Source organism: Danio aesculapii, chromosome 4 (genome assembly GCF_903798145.1).
Source record: "Danio aesculapii chromosome 4, fDanAes4.1, whole genome shotgun sequence".
NCBI classification, from domain to species: Eukaryota; Metazoa; Chordata; class Actinopteri; order Cypriniformes; family Danionidae; genus Danio; species Danio aesculapii.
The window spans coordinates 40,558,955-40,581,572 of NC_079438.1; the positions used below are offsets into that span (position 1 = coordinate 40,558,955).

The 22,618-nt window shown below is 37.0% G+C and overlaps 1 protein-coding gene and 1 long non-coding RNA gene across 2 annotated transcripts; one reads left to right on the plus strand and one right to left on the minus strand.

Annotated features, from left to right (window-relative positions):
- Positions 1-5,204: 5,204 nt before the first annotated feature.
- wnt7ba (wingless-type MMTV integration site family, member 7Ba) lies at positions 5,205-17,829 on the minus strand. The gene is made up of 4 exons (XM_056455644.1): positions 17,660-17,829; positions 12,248-12,474; positions 9,956-10,227; positions 5,205-6,285 (listed from the first exon to the last, which is right to left on the minus strand). Exons 1-4 carry the CDS (start codon positions 17,740-17,742, stop codon positions 5,806-5,808), a joined length of 1,062 nt encoding a protein of 353 aa, XP_056311619.1. The 5' UTR covers positions 17,743-17,829; the 3' UTR covers positions 5,205-5,805.
- On the plus strand, positions 10,393-16,850 carry LOC130222997 (uncharacterized). Its single transcript, XR_008836557.1, has 3 exons — positions 10,393-10,481; positions 12,136-12,500; positions 16,689-16,850. It is a non-coding gene; the product is annotated as an uncharacterized LOC130222997 (long non-coding RNA).
- Positions 17,830-22,618: the final 4,789 nt, after the last annotated feature.

Genomic DNA, 22,618 nt, shown 5'->3' on the forward strand with positions numbered 1-22,618 from the left:
TATGGTACCTGGATGGAAGCTGAAGCTGATATGTGACCTCATTGATCTGCCTCTTGACTTCGAATGAACTTATGTAGCGGGCACTGGGTGTCGGATCTTCGGGGACCTGCAAAGCTTTTATGCCTTTAACAGTTCGCTGCTGTTGGATATAAGTAGAGTCCTGTGCTCTCTCTGTCACTCGGAACCAGTGACTGACAGCTGGAATGTAGGGGGGTTCTTTTGTCAGCGACAATCTCTTCTGGGAGATTAAAATTTGTATAAATAAAAAACAATGCATGCACAAAGGTGCTAAGAAAGCTGGCAGAGCAGCTGGAAAAATGCAGAGTACAAGTGAACAGCACATTAGCATCAACCAAACATGTTCAGATCAACATCAAGGAAGCAGATGACAGGTACAGAGAGAACAGCCTGGAATGGGGTGGGAGATGTGCATTTTCTTGTACTCACAACTCATCTTTCCAATGGAGATCACCCAAATATCATTAAGACAAGATGTGGTGATTTGGTCAGCAGTGACCAAGAAGAGTTTTGTGATTGAGTTGACTGTGCCAGGGAGGAGGGAATGGCAGCGGCGAATGAGTTCAAGCAGCTTAAGTACTGGGACTGACAAGTACTCGGATGGCGACAGTCCATCCCGTAGAAGTTGGGTGCAGGGTATTTGTCGGGAAGTTGGTAATTCTGCTTCTCCGTCCTGTTGGGGCATCTGGGATAAGTCCGAGGAGAGCTATTAAAGAGCTGGCAGAGAAGGCAGGTTACTGGATGTGGCTACAGAAGAGGGACAAGAATTGGTGCTTGGTACCCTATTAAGGGCAGCTGCAAGGGGTGGCAGGGAGATGTCTCTACAAGCCACACCCCAAACCCCGGGAGACGTAGTGGGTGGGGGCGAAACATCAGCAATAACCCTGCAGCTGACGCAAAAGTGGACCACTGGACGAGGTGCGGCAAGCAGGAATGTCAAGCAGGTGACACTTAAAAATATTTGGAAGGTGGGTGGGGAGATGGACTGTGCACACAGCATTATCTGTCACTCATGAAGGCCAAAGGGAGTAATGAAAGTCATCTTTCAATAATCACTTACCTGGATATGAACAAAGTTGTATGCAAACTGCAAGTTCAACCTTGTGAATGCTTTGAGGTTCATAACGGCCACTGGGTCCAGGGGATTGAATGCAGGCTCTCAGACCTCCATGCTTGGCCACAAAGAAGAAACTGGAAACAGCCGGTGAGGTTGATGGTCAAAATTGTTGTTTATTTAAACATCCTTGTGAGATAAAGTTGTGTCAATGAGAGTAGACACAGAATCACATATTTCTGGAATGAACAGCATTTTAGGAATCAGTTACAAATTTAGAATAAAAAGATTAACTTGGACAGTAATTTTAATGAAGTAACGTCACAGTTTTGGCATGCCTCATTGGCTAAGTCAATAGTTGATTGAAATTGATTTGTATCGGCTCTGGTACTGGAGGAGTTTCAAGAATATGGCAGACAGCTTGGCATTGCGATATGCATGTGGCTCGTTATAGGAAGTACTCTAGTTCAATCAAGTCATGGCAATACACATGTCGGAGCCAAGTCCTTAACTCCACACTGAAAACTGCTGTCTTATTCCAGCCACTAGCTACTACCAGTGTCTTCAATTGGAGTGTGTACTTGGTAATAAATGATCGTTGACCGAGACGGGACAACTGATAAGATCCAGAGAGCACTCCAGTGGCCATGCTGAATAGTCAGTGAAATCTGAATATGTTGATGATGAGATAATTAGCATTACATTGAGTTTTGATATATAACAGGGCTTTATCAGACAGCAGAGTGATGAGGAATGCCAAGGGTGAGGGTGTACTCGCACTATGTACAGTTGCCTTGAACTGGGCTGAAGCACGCTTGTCCCCCCTTTGCGTCTTTAATTATCTATGACAGTTTGCGTTCATTAAACAGTAAGAATGATTAATAAATCCATATGTAACAGTCCCTTAAAAGTTACGTCTCATCTTCAGTTTCTGAGCCCAAGTGAACCGCGCTCTGGCACACCTCTTCCAACCAGGCCAGGGCTGGCCAACTGAACTGCGCCTGAGCCCGATTCAGAGCACTCACACTTTTCAAACGATCCGGGAAACGGGCCTGGGCATGGTTCGGATAGCATAGTGTGAGTGCGCCCTAAGAGTCCTCTGTGGGATTTCGCTGGGATGCATTTCAATGTACAGATTTGTTTGAAGCGAAAAACACTACACTCAGCAGCCTCCCCAGATTATGGAGCAGGAAAGGCCATGGGCCCTCCAGAGGCAGATGGCAGTGGAGTTGGTCTTAGTTAGGCCTTGAGTGCACTCACCAACTTAGTGAAGGGATTCTGGTATGGTGGCGTTTGGTAATTCTTGTTTGGCCAGGTTATTCTCAGATATGAACTGTAGACCAGACAGTGAGTGAGAGACAGAGCTTGCCTTGTTTGCTGAGGGTAATGGCAAGACCAACAGGTGATTAGAAATCAGGTGACTGGAAACATGCAGATATTTTGTGTCTATGGGGGGAGATGAAAATGTGATTATGTGAAACAAATGTCCTCTACATGGGGAAAATCAGAATGGATTGAAATGGAATGCCCTAAACCTTTGAGCACCTGGGAACTACACTGTTGTGACGTTACAATTGCATTGCATTCTGGGACATATAGGTGCAGGAGTGGGCATATAAACCCGACTCACTCCCTCTGTCCTGATCGAGGGTATGTCCATATTAGATTCCCTGGCTCACTTGATGAAGTGGAACGCACTTGAAAAAAGTGGCGAAAATTCCCTCAGGTAAGGGAAGTTTGCGAGTGTGTTTTTAAAAGTGCAGTAGAACACAGAGACAGAGTTAAGGCTGGTTTATACTTCTGCGTCAAGTGATCGGCGTGACCCACGGCGTTGTTGCACATTTATTCTTCTACGCGCTGTTTATGTTGCTCTGCAATAGCACTTTCGAAACGCTAGCTGGCAGTAGGTTTTGTGTTCCTGTGTGTTGAGTTTCTTAGCTAGTGTTTTTTTTTTTTTTTTTGAACGCTACCTTACTGTATAAGTAGCTAAAACTAGCTCATTCAGAGGCGGGAACCAGCAGACATGCAACAAGTTTAATCATAAGGTAAACACAAAACAAGACTTTCCACCTGGAGCTCCTTCACGGGACTTGACCCTTGTAAACACTTGCTCCAACAGGCTTGCATGGCTCTCACACTCATCAGGGATACCAAGCTGACCCTTCTCAGAGCTTGCACACCGCCTCGTTGCGACGTGTAGTTACGTTTTTTTTTTTTGAGATGTGCACGTCGGCGTCAGTCATGGCGTGGGCTATGCGACCGTGCAAAGGCTGCACCGGAGCATACGCGTGCACTTGACACAGAAGTATAGATCAGCCTTTAGGATTAGCCTTTATGCCTTTTAAGCTAAAGGTTTTAGGCTTGCCTTCAATAGGCTTTTGAATGTGCATACTGGGGTCCTGGGGTCAACATATGTATGAAGAACATACATTATTTTAATTAGCTATTTAATTAATCTGATTAACCATAGTTCTTTTATTATTTCACAATATAACTGTATTTATTGTACTTTTATTGTATTTTTGATCAAGTAAATGTGGCATTGGTGAGCCCAAGTGCCTCAATTAAAATCATGAAAAAAATTATTTCACCTTAAACATAACATTAATGATATTAATTAGAAAATATAAGCTTCAATACAAATATCATGATGTTCCAGAAATTTATTTCGGTTTTAAAGACAAATAAAAACAAATAATTTAATTTTGTAAACATGTCATCTTTATAATAAAACGTGTACTCATACTTTTACAAAACATTTGAATTGTGTGTTTACAAAATTTACACAAAAAAATGAGTCTTAACACAAATAGCCACAGTATATTTTAGCAATCGGGTTTTAGTTTTCTTAGTGATTTTCATGTATGTTTACTCTCTTAACACCAAATGGCACCAGCCATTATTTCTTTCCATTTCTCTCAGTCCCTTACCAATTTTTTTTTGCTCTAGTTCTGCACTTAGTTTGTCCCAAGTGAATCAGACCAGAAGTATTAGCTTGCAGAATCCCATCTCGCCCCATCCTGTCCTGGAATGAGCTGAGTGGTCCACACACACACGCCCCCATGGCATTAATACCCCTCAATGGAGGCCTCTTCTCTCCCCACCACACCCTGTTGTTTCTGCCTCATATTTTTTAATGACAAAATGTTTGTGCGAAACAATCGGGGTTGACTTTTCACTCAATCCGGGGTATAGTGTTGGGAGCTTACGCGGTTCCGGTACCCAGCAGTTCAGACGGCTAACAAAACAGCTCCCATTTACTTCTGCTCTGGTGGCTGCTTGCAATGCTTTTCACACACAGGAAAAAGAGCAGAGCGGCAGAGAGCATACGGCGGGTTGATGAATGAGCCAGGTCGGATGCCTATTCAAACCCTCTGCGTCACTTCGAAATCAGCGTTTCACAGTATCTGCTCCCGCAAGTGTTAGCGCATCTGGGAAGAAACCGCAGATGTTGATGTGTGTAGGATGAAGTTAAATGATGTATTTGATGCAAACTGACTTTTTTATTCATCTAGCAATTTTAACTGTACAGGTCTGGCAAAAAAGTATAAATACAACCAGTCTAAAAAAAGATGAGATGGTTCCAAGCAGAGCTCTGGAAAATAATCATTATTAATTAAAAAAAAGTCTTTACATCTGCAATTAAATGATACAAAAACATAACAAGGAAAATCGCATCAGTACTTCCTCTGACATAAAGTGCCATATTCTCTACATATAAAAATATATTTTAACACATCTGCCAACTCGTATAAACAGTTTTGATTTTACATAACAAGAATGCTACTCAAAAGTATTTCCAGTGACCTTTTAACCGTTTTAAGATCCATAAGCTCTATGGTCCGTTGGCTCAGGCACAACACGCCGGACCGGTGATGTGGAATCCTATGTCTCTGGCAGTCGTGGGAATGTTCGGTCTCTCAACGGGTAAGTCACATTGCAGTTCTGTGGAGTTTCTAAAAGCTCTTTTTCATTCCATCACACGTTACAAGACGAAACATTGCAGCTTAAGTGGACTATAAACAGATTTTCTTTACATAAAAGACACAAATATTTTCCATTTTCTTAAGGCCAATGTACATGCCATGTACAAGTGCAGCAATTGACGATGTATTGATTAAAATGATCACTATTCAATTGATAAACTGCAAAACAATGGTGAAGAGAAGCAGCTTTTTATACATGGAGGTTGAATTTTAGAAGCAACAGATCAGTAGCCAATGATACTAGAAGTTCACACTTCTGCATATCATTATGAGACATCTACAGTATGAATTTATTTCTCTCCAAAGAGAAGGAAAATACTTTTTTTTCAGTGTTCAAACAGATACAGTGTGAACGAACATTTTACTTTTTCTTCTTGAGCTCCCATAGGGGCTCAGCATTTCAGACAAGTTTTTCTTGTCGTCAATTAGAAGAATGTCACTTTTATACGCAGTTTATACTGCCTGATAAGTATTTAGAGTCATCATCAGGTCCCTGTGAACTTCCTCAAGAATCTGAGAACTATGAAAGCCTTGCACTCATATGAAGTGTCCACATTTGCAAGAAAATCGGTCTAAGGTCAGTGCATTTTCCTCCTAAAGTTCTGACATCTTCTTTATTATTCCTCAACAAATGGCCTTTCTTGTGTAAAGACTGCCTGATGTGCAAAATGAAGAAGCTGTGTCACTTTCTGCTTCTCTCCATTGGCTTATTGCCTTTTTTTCTTGTCCATAACCTTGTCCACGTCTTCATTTACAAGTGAACACCTCTGTCTTTTCGCTGCAGGTGTTGCACTTCACAAAGCAGCACCACTGGAACTTGCAGTTACACTGCCACACGCGTGTGTACTGATGAGTGTTGTGTCCTCGGCCGCAGCACATCAGGTTGCAGCCGTCTGTGAGAGGAGACGTGTGGTTACACAGGCGTCCTCTTGTTCCTGCGCTCCCCGTCACAGTGTCCTCCTCGCAGTAATTGGGGGAGCGCTCTAAGAACACCAAGTCTGTGTCTGTGGGCTTGATGTACCCTCGAGACTGCTTGAGACGTAGAAAGGAGGGCTGCCGAAAACGAGTGGCTCTCACAGCCTCCACCTCAAGCGCGGTGGTGTAACGCTCCTTCAGCACGTAGCCGATCTCCCGGAATTTCGGCAAAGTGGTCCAGCAGGTTTTGGTGGTGCATGAGCCGGAGACACCATGACATTTACATTCCAGCTTCATCCTTTCTTCTAGAACCTGCGACAGTAGGAAACTATTGTTACTTAAGGCATTTAAGGTTTAGGGTTAATTCACCCAAAAATGTTAATTCTGTGAATAATTACCCACCTGTATGTTGTTCTTATCCCCTGAGACCTTTGTTCATCTTTAGAACACAAATTAAGATATCCTAGATGAAATTCAAGAGCTCTCTCATCCTCCATAGTGGCCACAGTAAAGACGCACCCTGACCTTACGTGGAAGAATCGTTTTTGAATCAGGTGCCAAAAATAGTTTTTGGTGATTTGCATGATTACAGTTGAACACTGGATCCACATCGAAAGTTTTGACAATGTTATTGGTTCATATCTTAATATTTGTGTTTTGAAGATGAAAGGTCTTGGTGGATTAAAACAATCATTTAAGCATATATATATACAGTATATATAAGCACAGAACAACCTACAATTTTCATAGTTCAATTGCTGTAACCTTTAGATATTTTAGTTGTAATCTTTCACATTGGCGTTTTCGGTGAAGTGTTTTGGTTATTTTGTAAGATACGGTTTTGTTAGAATTTTTTGTCTTGTTTAATTAAATTGTACTTTTTCAAGAAAAAAAATATCATCTAACATTTTTACTCTGACAGATAGAATCATTTGATGACACAATAAGCCAGGGGTCACCAACCCTGTTCCTGGAGAACTACCTACAGATTTTAATTGCAACCCTGACCAAACACACATGTCTGTACTTATCAAGTGCTGCTTAAGGTCCTATTACAGAGTGTCCGCTGGGTCTTAAGATGTCTTCAATTTCAAAAGCAAAATTTTAGGTCTTAAAAAATCTTAAAATCACTGAAATATTGTGTTGTAGGTCTTAAATCATTTTAAACAGGTCTTCATGTTTTTTGTTTTTTTTTTGTCCAAGTAAAGCGACCCTTGGGTCGACACAACTTTTTAAAATATATATTTAAGTTTTTATTGCAAAGAGATACAATTCTTAACAACTGTTAGACATGTTTACAGAAAATTCTCTAATTTAAATTCCCTAATCAGGGAGTAACACATCCCTTTACATAATCTACGATTAATAAAAAACTATATAGAAAAGTAACTGGGCCATTAGAAAAAATCCTTAGCATCTATAAGTCGAAAGTTTCATTCATAATGGTCTTAAAAGGGCCTTAAAAGTCTTCATTTGACTTGAAGAAACCAGCAGAAATCCTGCATTAATTGGTTTAGGTGTGTTTGATTTTGCAGGAAGATAGCCCTCTAGGAACAGGGATGATGACCCCTGCAGTGAACAATGCTCAAAGTACTAATTAATTGTCCTTTTAAATCTTCATACTTTACCACTAAGATTGACTGATGAATGTAATAATAATAATGTCTATGAGCACATTGTTTTATACTGTAGTTTTATTAAGCAGGCGTACTTATGTTGTTTTATTTTGCATAATTTATGTTCAGCTAAATATTTTTCACCTATATTTCGTTTTATTTTTTTCCACAAAAGTTAATTTAAACTTTAAAGTAGACACTAATCTTGCATTTAATATAAATATTTTAAAAATTGTACATTTTCTTTGATGCAGATCCCCAATTGGGCCTTCTCATCTTTGGCCCATAAATATAATTAGAATTCTAAATGAATGTTTTATTCCACAATATTTAAAAAAATATGGCTCATCTGCTTTTTATTTCCTGCTAAAACTCACTGGTCTTTTACAATGGGCATGACTTCATCAGAGGCCTCTTGAATCTGTGGTGCGAGTGAATTCGTGCAGCTGACGGGTAAGGGAAATTCTTGACATTTTACTTTGACTGTTTTCAGCAATTTGAACCAAAACCCATTATTCAATACGTCCTAAGCAATGTCTCAATGTGCGATGCCAGATATCTGTCAAAACTGAGAGGAAAAAATATGTTTTAGCCAACTCATACCCTGTAATTTTCTCTACCTTCCTAAGGGCCACATCAAAGAAGAAGAGAAATGTCCATAATTCTCAAGTCCCCATTTATGTATATGGTTACATTTGAGTTAAAAGCAGAACTATTTGGCTGTTTGATGTGTTACTGATATGTTCAACAGACAGACGTACGTGATAGTTGACATTTACCCGTTTAGTTCAATGTTAAAATTCTCCTTCTCCTGAGATTCAGTCGTATTGTTCCTCTAATCCCTCTGTCTAAAAGCAGTGTATCACTATTCATGGTTTTTATGAACTAAATCTCATGAAAACATGACATTTTTATACTGTTTTTGTATTTCGGGTCAGTTTAAACATGAGAAATTGAAATAACTTTTCTTCTAAAACCACATTGTGTGATCAGCAACTTCTCAGCAATGATTGATGGTAAAAGAATGTGTAAATCTTTTGCATGTGAGTATATTCTACCATGATATTACTGAATTCAAACTTTTTGTTAAGGACAATTTATTTTATATATATGTATATATATATATATATATAATTTTTTTATTGCATTCATCACGCACACAGAAAACTAAGAAACTAATTGAGAAATTTTATTTGAAAATATAATTGAATGAAATTTATAGCAACATATAATCTGAGAATTGCCAGTATTAAAGCCACTGGAATTAGTGGAATTTAATTCAATTCCATTTTTAACTAATAGTTCCTTAAAACAAATTTATGAAACTTGTATGATTGTTTCTAACTAAGCAACATTAAAACAACTACATATAAACTTAAAAGTAAATCTTAAAACTAAATAAATTCATTTTACTTTAACATAAACTTCTGTTTTCAGATAAAAAATTATCTTTTTTTCATGCTGTAGTGGTTTGTCAATGGGTGCATTTGTGTGTTTATCTACAAAATCCAGTCCCAAAATAGTGTGAGAACAGCTGATTCAAATGTTATCACTTTATTGAATAGGTGTTATCAATGGTTATCAGCTGATAGATATGGGCCAATAATGCCCTTCTGCGCCTACTGTAAGGTTCAGAAGGCTGTTATCATCCATTCACATGGTTAATCAGTTATAGATCACACATGGCTGTGGATGGAAATTAACGAGAAGTTAAAGTCAATTCCGACCCCAACCCTAAACCCAATTGTCACAGTAATGTAAAAACATATCTGGATCTGGAGTCTTCTCTATTAGTATAGCTAATAAACCATGAGAATTATTTATATTATTTATTACATTTCCCATAAATTGTATTTTATTAACATCTATCCCTACCCCAACCTTAAACCCAACCTTCACAGTAATGTAAAAACAGATCTGGATCTGGTCTTCTGGTCTTCTCTATTAGTATAGCTGGTTAACTATGTGGATGAATGATAACAGCTTTCTGAGCCTACCAGTAGGCGCAGAGGGCCCCTCCTGGCCCATATCTGTCAACTGATAACCACTAATAACGCCCATTCAATCATGTGATAACATTCGAAGCAGGTGGTGAGAAATGAGGATGAAATATTTTCTGACTTTATATATGATATAAAAAAATTGTACACCTAATAGTTCTCTGTATATACTGCTTTAAGAGTGTAAAAGCCTGAACATGAAAAAGGTTATATCTCTTCAAAATCACAGCAAGGTTTTGCTCCCTTGCTAACAAGTATATATTGCTTTTAATTGTGCATCTCTTTTTGATTAACATGGACCCAAATTTCTGCTGTGTTATTACACATTAAGGAAATATAATGTATATAACTTGTCTTATTCCATACCTTTCTTCCAGCTTCATTATTGTGCAGGTTCATTAGCCTCCTTGCGTTTTTTTTAATCTCTCGTGCATCCACGAAGCGCCTGGAGAACTCTACTCCATATTTGACGTCCGCCGAGCAGCCGCCCCATTTCCAGCCCTCTTCATGGTCATGATAGCCTTGTTTTTCTCTGTCGCAGCCGCAGTGGCTCAGGTTGCCCTGACTGCAGGCTGCGGTCACTGCATGGGCAACTCCTGCTGCAGTTATGGCGTAGGTAAATGCAGCCTCCTTGCTACCTAGGAAGAAAAGAGTAGATGTTTTGACACCATTGACTCCCCAAGATTCATGTCAGTGAGTTTCATCTTTGTTAAACTACCAAAGAGACGCAGCCAATTTAATGTAATATCTAACTAATGATTAACTGACCCATGTTTGTTTAATTAGCTGAACTCTGTGGGCAGGAAAATCTCTGGAAGCAGGATTGATCCCAAGAAGGATGTAAGGAGACTAAACTGACCCCTGCTGGTCAGCTTTTATGAGAAGACTAGAGGTGAGTGGGGTTAATGAACTGACTGCGTTAAAGGTCTGTGTATTTTTTGTTTGTATGAAGGTCCTTTTTGGATTAATAATGGGGTTTTCAATCTTTTAGACACAACAGACCCCCAAATATGATAATCCCAGAGCAAGGAACCCCAACCATTTAATACAAGAGTATTTAGGTTCTGTCAAGTTAACATTTTTATGTTTTTAAATAATCTGTTTATTATAATCAAAAAAATGTTTGCTTTAATATTTTATGTTAATATTAATTAATTATTAAAAATAATTATTGTATTTTTATTTAATATTTTCCATCAAACATTTCAAAGGTCTCCCTTGAACTCACTTTTAAACCCCAGTTGGAAAATCCCTGAATTAGTTCCAACTTTTATTTCCTTTAAACCAGGATTGTTTAATGATTTTATTTTTCACCCAAATATGTGGTCATTCTGTCATAAAAAGGGTGCACATTGATTGATCAGTTGATTGATTGGTCAGTTGATTGATTGATTCTTTTTTTTTTTTAATGATGGCATTGTATTGTTCATGGGTGCCATATAGTGAAGAGCTGAAATCTGATCATTACATTCACAATTACAGTCGAACATCATTGCCAGACTTCAGATGATGACTAATCATTAAGTCTGCCAATAATACAGCAGTATTTTAATATATACCAAAGTGCATTTACAGTATAAGCAGGAAATAAATATGAAATTGCTGTTGTTCTTTTTTCTAGCATAATATCCCTCATCAAGAGATGCTGGCAGGGAATCTTGTAAAAGCAACAGTGATTATTACCCTCTCCATCTTGCGAGATGGAAACAGACCATTAGTGTTGCGGTTCTTCTCATAGCTAAAGCTGATTTTCTGATCATCAGGTTTGCCTGAGCACAGGATATTTCCTTTATTCAGCCAAAATTTGATGCGAATGCTATGAAGTCCTTGTATAATTTGACATGCTTGGACCTACTGATGAATTCTAACTACCATTATTCTAATGGATTTTGTGGAAAAACCCATTCAGTATTCCGTTAAGTCCACAATGGCTATTAAATAACCTGTAGTTTGTCCTAAAATACCCATTTGAGCCTTCAATTTTCAAAGGCAATTCAATGGAATGTAAACCATTTTGGAAGATTTCAGTCCTACTTCTTAAAACCAGTGTAAGTAGTGTGTAATAGTGTGCAGATTCCATCCGGACCTAGATATTGCATATAAAACGTAACTTTCATGCTACAGTAATCAAATACAATGACCGTTCTTTAGGACTCACACAAGCGGTTTGCACAGCAGAACATAAAAAGCTTGGTACACACAGCTCAAACATACATTTCCTTGAACAAAAAGAAATAAGATTATGTTGCGTAAAGCCAACCAACCCCCAAAAGAGTGATTGTTACCAGGACCATTGGATTAAACACAGCCCCGCACCGCACCCTGACCGTAACAAAACATTTCTGACTGAAAGGCAATTTATATGGGAGTGCATTATTAAAGAAAAGCATATTACTGCGCGTTCCCTTGGTTCTCAGAAAGTCACTGATGCCATTTCTGTCTGTGTGTGTGTGTGCAAATGTTTTTTAAAAGAGATTTTTTGTAAAGTAATTGCGGACAGATTGTATCTGCTTTAACGTTTTTTTTTTGTCTCACTTGTTTTGCAGGGCTCTAATGGAAACAGATCCAGCCAAAACAACACACACACACACACACACACACACACACACACAATGAATGTGACATGAAAGCACAGCTCACGGGGCTGCACCTACTGACCTACTCTCAGCTCTTGCCCAAAGACGGTCCTCTCGCCAAGGGCAGAGCAGTTCCACCGGCCGTAGCGAAACTGATACTGGCACTCGTTGATGCCCAGCTGAGCGCCTTCCCCAATGATGATGATGGCATCTGGGCGGCTCTGGCAGATGGCACGCTGTCGGGGGGCCAGGCCGGGGATCTTGTTGCAGATGATGTTTGCGCCCAAAGCCACGACTGAAGACAAAGCCCTTTGGAGGAGACCAGACACACTGATGTAAGCAGCTGATATAGATGAGGTATTTAAAAGGATGTTCAACCACAACTGAAAATTTAGGATTCATTTATTTGCCCTCGGCATGTCATGTTTATTTCTGTAGCGCTTTTACATTGTAGATTGTGTCAAAGCAGCTTAACTTAGAAGTTGTAGTAAATTGAAACTGTCAGTCTGGTTTTCAGAGAGTTCAGTTCAGTGTGGTTTAAATTTCACTGCTGAAAGTCCAAACACTGAAGAGCAAATCGATCGATGAGCAGCTTCACAAGTCCCCATGTGACATTATGTTCTTATTAGAAGGTTGAAGACATTTTTTTTTTGCTCAAATAGTTCATTACAAGGCTACTTTAGTAAACGGAAACTAATACTACGACTAAAACTGTTGGTCAAAAAACATGTTCGTTAACTGAAATAAGTTAAACAATTACAATGAATGAAAAACTAACAACAGTCACTAAAAAATTAACTGAAATAAAATAACTAGCAAATATAATAATCATTTTCAGAATTATTATGCAATAATTCTGTTGCGGAAAATCTCACGTGATAGTCTGCTGTTTTTCAGAGAAACAGCTGTAGATGCTTTTTCAGACAAACACACATGCTTACCCATTGATTATAGCACATGATTATATATGAAAACATGTTTTTATGTAAACATCAAACTTTTCTTCATTTGCCAAAACTGTAAACTAGACATTTTTCACTATAAACATGATCTTTAATAGAGAAGTTTGTCTCAATTCTTTATTATTGAGTGTTTACATGGACAGCAGTAATCCAATTTCAATATGATTAAAACAATACTCTGATTAAGAGTCTACCATGTAAACAGCCATTTTTGATTAATATAATCTGATTAAGGTCATAATTGAACTAAACAGAAATCGAATTAAGACATGTGGATTATGCCTATTTTAGTGGCATTGAAGTGCAGTACAGACATGTAAACACTTTAATCAAACTGTTACCATCGTGTAGGATTTTCGCCATGTTTTGCGACTGTTTGACACTATTCTGTACACCTACAGAGTCAGTAAAGGACCACAGGCACCTGCATGGTGAAATGCGGAGGATTTTATCAAATTCTATTAAAACAACACTCTTCCAGCAGTTCATAATCTCATCCAATACCTCAGTTTGTTTTGGGGGGCATGTCTGAAATGTTCCTGAATGAAAGTGAAAGTGCCAAACTGCAGTTTAAGTCGCTAAAATTAAAAATGAACCACCCATAATTACATGAAACTTAAGAGGAAATGTGGATAGCGCAGTGACGTTAATCGAATTATGTGCTGTAACATGTAAAACGGGATCATGAAAAGAACATTCAAAAAGCAACTCATGTAAACACCTTAATCATGTTATTGTCTTGTTCAGATTAAGGCAAATAATACGATTACTGATGTTCATGTAAACGTAGTCATTGTTACATTTATTTGTTAAGCTGCATTTGTATGGCTTTCAGTTCAGTGTCTGTTCAAAGAATTATTTTATTTTAGACTTATTTTATTATAAATCACTTATTTTATTGCACAAGAATTAATGTTAGCTGCGCCAAACACAAACTTTCACTTCCGTCAACACTGGCAGACTTCTATTAACATTGCTGAACTAGAATTACAGGAACTTTAGAGAAATGTGTTCACAAAATAAAAACTAAACTAAAACTAGTAAAACCACGAATCAGTTTAACTAAAATTAAACCAAAATTTAGAAATAGTTTTAAAATAATAACTCATTTTAAAATGCTAAATTATTATAACCTTGGTTCCTTGGGGATTCATAAAATGTAAGTAAATGCAGTTTCACAGTCAAACAAACATAAAGTGCTTCTAGTTATACATCAAGGTCTTGTAAAGTGTAATGATGAGCCTATGCAAGACTCAGAATATTATTTATATTTAGAAGTATTTGTAACTTTAATCCTCAGCCTTAGCTCATGGCAGTTTTGAGTATGAGCATCACATTGAATAAAGTTGACTGACAGATTCACAACATTTGATATACATCTTTAAGCAACCAAGTTGGCCATTTGTGTTGATAATGTTGTATATAATATCCAGTGTCTTGCACAGACTGATTCTTTTGTTTCCCTAGCCATAAAAATATCCTTAGGAGCCACATGTATTAATTTACTTTCACCTGTTTGTATACTTTTTCTATATTGTCTCTTAAAGTGCAGGTATCCAACGATACTTGGAGTTTGGGAATCACTAGGGAAATCATGGTTTCAGCTTCAAATCTTCTGTAATACAAATTAATTAGCCTGAATTTATCTGAGTAAATTAACATATCGGTCAATGATCCCTTTAAGAAATGATCATAAAAGTCACAATTCACACAAATATATATATATTTTTATTTATTTACTCACCTCAGGTAATTTTAAACCTGTCACATTTAATTGAAAAAAAATAATGGAGTACACTGCATTTTTTCCTATCTTCTGTGTTTTTCTGCATTAGACTGAGTAAATGATGACAGTAATTAAATTTTTGGTTGACCCTATTCTTCAATAATCAATTTTCTTGATTAGTGGGCTGCACAGATTGTTCAGTGTTTCGTAAGATACATATTGTTGGTTTATATAGACCCTTAAAAATACCCAAACCCCTCGCATGATTTAACTGCACTTTGCCAGACAGTTTCCTCAGACTTTTCAATCATTTTTAATATGCCAGAGGAAACATTTGAAGGATTGCCTTTACTATAATGAATGAATTTAGGAGTATGTTATGACTTTAGAACAGAACAACAAAAATTTCAATCTGAACTTGAACATAAATGAGACTGGATCCCCAATAATGTCTACACAGATTAACAGACCAATCGTGCGCCACTCTACAGACAAAGACCATATACAACAATGCATTCGTAGGATATACTACCCAATTTAAGTGTACCTACACACATAATGTGGATTAGCCTTGTAAAATCAAACCGTCTGTTCTGCTGATAATCAACAAAGTGAACTTACTAACTGACATTTAACATAATCTAGGAATATATTGACCTATCAGAATAGATCAAACTGTTCCTGGCACGGTGGGAGATGCTGGCACCAATGATGATAGGATGAAGTCCCATTTTAGAGCAACTAATGTCTTGGTTAAAATCTAAAATAAGCATTTTAGGCTAAGCTTGAGAGAAACTACTAAAACTACAGTGTCTATTCATCATATGTTCATATGATGATCATATGACATAATAACAATTGGCATTCTTGTTCGAGAACAAGAATATTTAAAGAATAAATGAATGAATAAATAAATAAATACAGAGAAACTTTAATGTAATTGTTATAGCTTTTAGCAGATCTCTTTTATATATTGTGGCATTGGTTTATTAAATTAGGTGTGGTCTGCGGAAAATCCATGAAACCCATTTTAAGCTGTAAATACTTTATTAGGTAACAGTCGATTAAGATTTTTCATTAAAAACGTAATTATGAAAAATGCTAAATGTTTGCTTGGAAAATTAGCACTATAACTAAAATGGTGACATTATGCACATGTGGGATATATATTGAGTTTATAGGTAGACATACGCAAGTACTACAGTACATTTAAACTTGCGCGATCTCATGACACGAGATATCGTCACACCCCCAATATCGAAAAATTGTGATGATGGAGGAAATAAATGTACTTTTAGATTCATGATACCATCTTGATTGGTTATATTGACCGCTCTGACAAAGAATGTGTATGTGCGCAGGCTTGTCATGTTCCTTTACAAAGTGATATCGCCAACTACTGGCCTGGCATGCATAATACAGCAAAAAAAAAAAATTGTGGTTTCAGGCATCAATGTGAACAGAGATTAAGCGTAGCTGAAATTTTGTGTATCAAATAATACACAAAGCTTTTCAAGAATGCAAATGGAAATATTTTTGGTTTAGCACGTCATTGTAATGCAAATGTCCTTTCAAAGAAAACCAAACCAAACTCCCAGAAAAAAATGTATATTTGAAGAGACTCTTAGCTTTAAATAATAATAATAATGACCACTTCTAAAACCAGAATCTATTTAAAGTACATTTATGATCTACTCATAGATGTTTGAAATGTGTGGCTCAGTCATTTCTCCACAGGCTGAACTTTAGTGCAAATAAAAGGTTCACTCTTTTCAGGCCAGTCTGAGACGCACATCTCACCCTCTGCTTCATTTTTTTTTCTTCTTTTTTTCCAGATGCGGTTTTCCAATTACATGCATTTGAGATCAAAACATGATGTTGTAATGAGTAAAACATTGTCCTTATGGTTTCACAGCAAATGAATGAAAGGTAATCTCATCAGTTTGACTGAATGAACTGGTTTATACTGGAATATGATATAACTGGGTGGTATATAGCTGCGGTAATATAGAATTTAAAACCTTTTGCTTCATCTGCTAATATGAAAGTGTATTGTATGTAAATGCACTGGCATTACAGGAGAAGCTTTGAAAGTTTAAAACTAAATAGTTCATAAATGATCATGTTAAAATATACTGATAACCAGCATGATGTTAAAGGTAAGCAAGAAGAATGGCATATCATGCTTGAATAATGACTAATAAACATGCATAAGTAATAATCAACACAAATGTATACCGATCCACAACGTTCATAATTCATAACCTAAATCTTAGTGTTTTCCTGTAAATGCCTTTTATATGCATTAATCTTAAAGAACATGTATTATTGTGTTGAGTGTAATATTTATTTTATTGTATGTGTATTAACACATTTAACTTTAGAAATCAAATTACATTTTTTGTGTTAAATCTTAAAACCGTTTATCAAGCTATTGGATAGCTTACAATTAACTAATCAACATTTAAAAAAAAAATTCTTTCATTTTTAAATAATAAATATAACCGGTAAGATCCAATCAGCGGCGTTGCTCTTCAAGCACACTTACTTTAGTAGCTACTATCAGTGCCTCAGAAGATGTAATTAAAGCACAAGCACATGCTCAGTCTGTTCGTGCAACACAGCAGGTGCATTAAACAATGCCAAATGCACAAATGTGGAAATGATGACTCGTTTGCGCTCCTAACATCCATGAACATCCACTATCCGAATTTTCAATGCAATAACGATAAACCTCAAACCGAATAGTCGCCAGATTCCGATTTCCAAATGTGAAATAATAGAGAAAGCATTCGCTCAAACCTACAGGTAGCTGCCGCTGGTGAGGATGAGGAAGATCTGTGGGTAGTAGACTGACAGCAGCGCACCGCAGGATGAGATGCTGCGCATGGTGACATTGAAGAGAGCGCGTGGAGAAAAGCGAACTTCTGAAGTTTGTTTGCCGTGAGGTTACGCTGCTTCTCGGCTGCTCCGTGCGTGAGCTGCGGCCGCGGAGAGTCGATCCGTCATCTCGTGCGCGGTGCGGGCTAATTCAGAGTGTGCTCCCCGCCGCGGGCTGACGGCTCATTTTAGGGATTTCGGGTCTTGCTTTGCCATTGGCAGAGGTGGGGGGGACACTCCAGTCCGCCCACCTTTACGGGCACGGTTGAGTGACATCTCCGCCTTTTTTGTGATATATTGTGCGGTGATGTCGATAAGATTGATGAGGCGTGCGGAGGAATATGATTTCTTTTAATAATAATAATATCCGTTCGGTCGTTTGGATGTAGTAAGAACCAAAACGAGAAAAGCTCGAGGTTTATAAAGTGTTCAGACTACAATTCCTGTCATTAAATGGTGCGTGCAGCTTCTCTCATCACTGTGAATGGCAGGCATGGGTCACCAAATTGGAGATACAGCTTTAACAAGGGTGCAAATTATGAGGGGGTTGGAGGGTCTCCCTTGTTGGGGCTGGAAATGTCCCAACTGGTGTCAAAATTCAAAATAATGTTTTCATTTGACATTAAGCAGCTAACCTATATACGCTTGAAATGGTTTGGCGGGAAAAACCGTTCGATGACCACCAAACTTGGAGCAGAAGCAGGATAACGCTCGACCACTTTTATCAACAAAACAGAAGTATATTAACAAGTTTACATATTACAAGTCTATAAAACTTTAAGTTCACTATTTGCTGGATGATATTGACGCCAAATTTGGTAGTTTTCAGTCAAGAAATTACCCTAAACGTCGATTAATCTGAAAATTGCGGACTGCTGGAAAGATCTATTTTAGGATAGTAACCTGATAGCTTTTCTAAGATGCTCATTACCTGATCCAGTCTAGTCATAAGGTAGGTGAAACTCTCTTGCAAAACAGACTACAAGTTACTTGACTTATAGCTGGCTTGTTCAACCGCTGTGGTGTTTAACCGTTTTTTTTTTGTAAAATATGGTACATTAACAGCCAATTTATGAAAGTTAATGGAGATCAGATAACCCTTTTATGAAAACTAACCATGGTTTTACAACAAGTAAAACAAAAAAATATGGTTATTGCAGTTCAACCATGGTAACCACAAATTCCCCCTGGTTTTGCTACTCTAATCATATAGTTTAACAATAATATTTATAGAGATCTATGGCTATACTAATGGAAATCAGTGCACCAGTTACACTTTTACTGTAATAAAGCAATGGATAGTTTTCATAAGGGCTGCATTGCAAAAAAAAAACACAAATAGATTTGTTTGTTTACTAATAGTGTTTAGGAAGGCCTATCAGTAAAAGAAGTTATTTTTAAAAGTCACAGCTGTCAAACTCGGTTACTGGAGGGCCGCAGCTCTGCACAGTTTAGCTTTAACCCTAATTCAACACACCTGATCAAACTTATTGAATGCTTCAGGTTTGTTTTAAACCTCCAGGTAAGTGTATCGAAGCAGGGTTGGAACTAAACTGTGCAGGGCTGCGGCCCTCCAGTAAGTGAGATTGACAGCCCTTGTCTATGGTCTTCAAACAACCATTTATGGAAATAACCCATGGTTATTATGAAAAAAGTAGTACATTTTGTAACCACAAATTTACTGTATACTTCAGTTTGCTGGAAAAAACATGATTATACAAATGAAAATCAGTGTGCCAAAAACAACAACAAAAATAGTTACTACAATTTTCTTTAATACCTTGGTCAGTTTTCATGAAGGCCTTTGGACACCAATAACTTGAATAAAAATGTTTGTCTTTTTTCTTCAGTGTTTCTTTTGTGTCCCACAGAGCAAAGGACATCACAAAGGTTTGGAATGATGTTAAAGTAAAGGTAAGTACATTATGACGGAATTTACATGTTTGGTGAACACTATTTGCTTACAGTGCCATTTTTTTCTTGTATCTGTTCATAAAAAAAATTAATGTCTTTGACACACAATTTAACCAAATATTCAGATATTGCATACAACAACAAAGAAATTAAGTTATCCGTCAATTCAAAGTGATTTACACCCCATTCATGCAACCATTGTAAATGAAAACGCGCTCCCTCTAGTGGCCATTGATAAAAGTGTTATAACTCTGATGTCACAGACAACTCTAAAACTAGAATAGATGTACCTAGAGCTAGTCCTGTGCAAAAAAAAATAAAAAATAGGAAAGGGATGTAAAAACAGCAAACGTGTTCTCTCATAATGGAAAACATCAGCGACTCAAATGCCGTTGGGTGGTAGGAGCTGATTGGTGAAGGAAAGCAAACAGAATTTACTGTCTCTTGTAAAGATGCTCTCTGCAAACATGAGCTTGTTTGCTTTAAGGCGGGGAAGGTTGGACGGCATAGAAGGTGGAGATTTAGCTGCGCAGTATCATAAGCTTCAAAGGCCGGACATGTTTATGAGCTTGTTTCTTTCTCTAGTGTAGAGATCAAAGTGCACAGGCTATTCAGAGGTTCTGCTTCTGTTTGTGTTTGATGGTTGCAGTTAAGCCCAGGTTTTGCTTTCAGAGCACTGTATAGTTTGGACTCCATTCACATTATCTGGTATCAGTTAACATTATTTGGGTCACTGTGGGTTTCAGCTCTGATATTAACTATTCATACATGGCGGGCAGCTGAACTTATTTTGTGCATGCGTGTGATCTTTCAGTGTGTTTAAGTAAGATGTTTGAGTCTGACATTGGGCTTGTTGAAGAAAATGTGGCTATATTTTGGGAAACAGATGTTTAATAGTATGCATTATGAATTTATACTACAGGAATGCTTGATTCTGATTGGTTGATGAACATTTTAAGGTGTGCAATTATTCTCAGATTAACACACACAGTTAAAGTAGTTCCAGGCAGGTCTTGACTGCATTACAGTTGTGTATAACTGCTCTGATTGATCTCTGTTTTTTCACAGCCTTACAATAGTCAAAGTTTTAAATCAATATATATCAAAGGGCATTGGATGAGAGGTTTAAAGGTCTCATGAAATTCAAAAATTTTTAGATGTTAGTATCAGTATTATTTATTTTAATGATCTCTATAAAACAGTGACAAAATTCGCATTTAGAAGATATACAACGGATCTAAACATGTAACGCTTGTAGTTTGTCACTTTCGCCCAAATGGAGCAACGGTTTTATTCATTGTCAACTCATACTACAGTTTCTCATCACATCATAACCAATCAAATGCACTCTAGTATCTCACATGCCCCGCCCCCTTCAAGACTCTTCTCATTTGCTTTTCATTTGATACACTTCAGCTCAACCACTCTCACTGAAAGAGCTGTGATAAAACTAAACTAAATTGGCTTTTTTTTAAAAAGGGGAGGAGCTACTCTGTCCCACCCTTTCATCGTGAGTTTGACGAGATTTTGTCTAACAACAAATAAAGATGTATATTTCAAAGCACTTCACATGACCTTTAAGAGGCTATACACAGCAGTTTGGGAACAAAAACCTGACAAATGCCTTGAATTACAACATCTGGACAGTGTCTTTTCGCTGTGTTAATCATAGTAAAAGTGGAATAATTGACTGGTCTGTTGAATTGTTGGAAAATAATGCACACCCAAGGTGGTGATGTGGCTGTGATGTAAAGCAGAGTGGCGTTTATACCTAAGGTGTGCATTATTTTATTATAATTCAACAGGCGACTGTCTGTTATTTCTTACATGACAATTAGGAGCCTATGAAATCCAAATTCAGTGTAGTTTTTCTTTATTTGTTGTCTCCATTTTTAAATGCTAAAATAACTTTTAGTAATCAAAAATCAGGTATATGATTATTTGAATAAAAAATTGAATATTATTAACAGTCTAATAAAAATACATTTTTAGAAACCTTATGAAACAGTAGAACAATTCTGTGAATTTATTAAATTATAAATATGTAGTTGAGTTTGTATTTATTATTATGTTATGTACAACAATATATTTCTGACAATTTTTTTTTCAAGTTAAACTGAGTTTTGATCTTCATTTACAAAATATGTGAAATCAGGGGTGCACAAACTTTTTCATATGAAGGGCCAAAAACCAAATATCATTGATTGCCGTGAGCCGAAGGTAAATAGCAAGCCACAGCGTATTACATTAAAGTTTCATGGCTAATAAAATTATTTAATAATATTTTTAAATAAATAGAAAACATTGCTTTAAATGGTATTAGCTAATGCAGTATAAATTTTTTAATTATAACTCGTTGTAATAAAAACATAATCACGTTTATAACATAGATGAGTTCAAAGTTTAAACAAAATCTGATTCATTTACATCATTTAATTAAAACCATCCCCATCACTCTTCTTCTCCTTTTAGATTAGATGGTGGGCCAAATGAAAGTTTACCATGGGCCAATTTTGGCACCCGGGCCCTAGTTTGCGCATCTCTGTTCAAAAGCATTTCTCATGTAAAAAAAACAATAAATTGACTCTCAGAATGTCCTATCCTAAACAGTGTAGTAGTCTTATACATGTGTATTATAACATATACAATAAATAATAAAAATAGTTTTATACATGTACTTTTGAAGTCAGAATTATTAGCCCCTCCTGCTTATTTTTTTCAACAATTTGTTTAACGGAGAGCAGATTTTTTTCAACACATTTCTAAGCATAATAGTTTTAATAACTAATTTCTAATAACTGATTTATTTTATCTTTGCCATGATGACAGTAAATAATAATTTAATAGATATTTTTCAAAACACTTTTATACAGCTTAAAGTGACATTTAAAGGCTTAAATAGGTTAACTAAGCAGGTAAGGGTAATTAGGAAAGTTATTGTATAACGATGGTTTGTTCTGTAGACTATCGA

Excerpts from the sequence above, each read along its gene's own strand:
- wnt7ba (XM_056455644.1), bottom strand. The coding sequence starts at position 17,742 with ATGCGCAGCATCTCATCCTGCGGTGCGCTGCTGTCAGTCTACTACCCA. Across the intron at positions 12,475-17,659 it reads CTCACCAGCGGCAGCTACCT|GGCTTTGTCTTCAGTCGTGG; the intron begins GTAGGTTTGAGC and ends TCTCCTCCAAAG. Across the intron at positions 10,228-12,247 it reads TGGGCAAGAGCTGAGAGTAG|GTAGCAAGGAGGCTGCATTT; the intron begins GTCAGTAGGTGC and ends TTTTCTTCCTAG.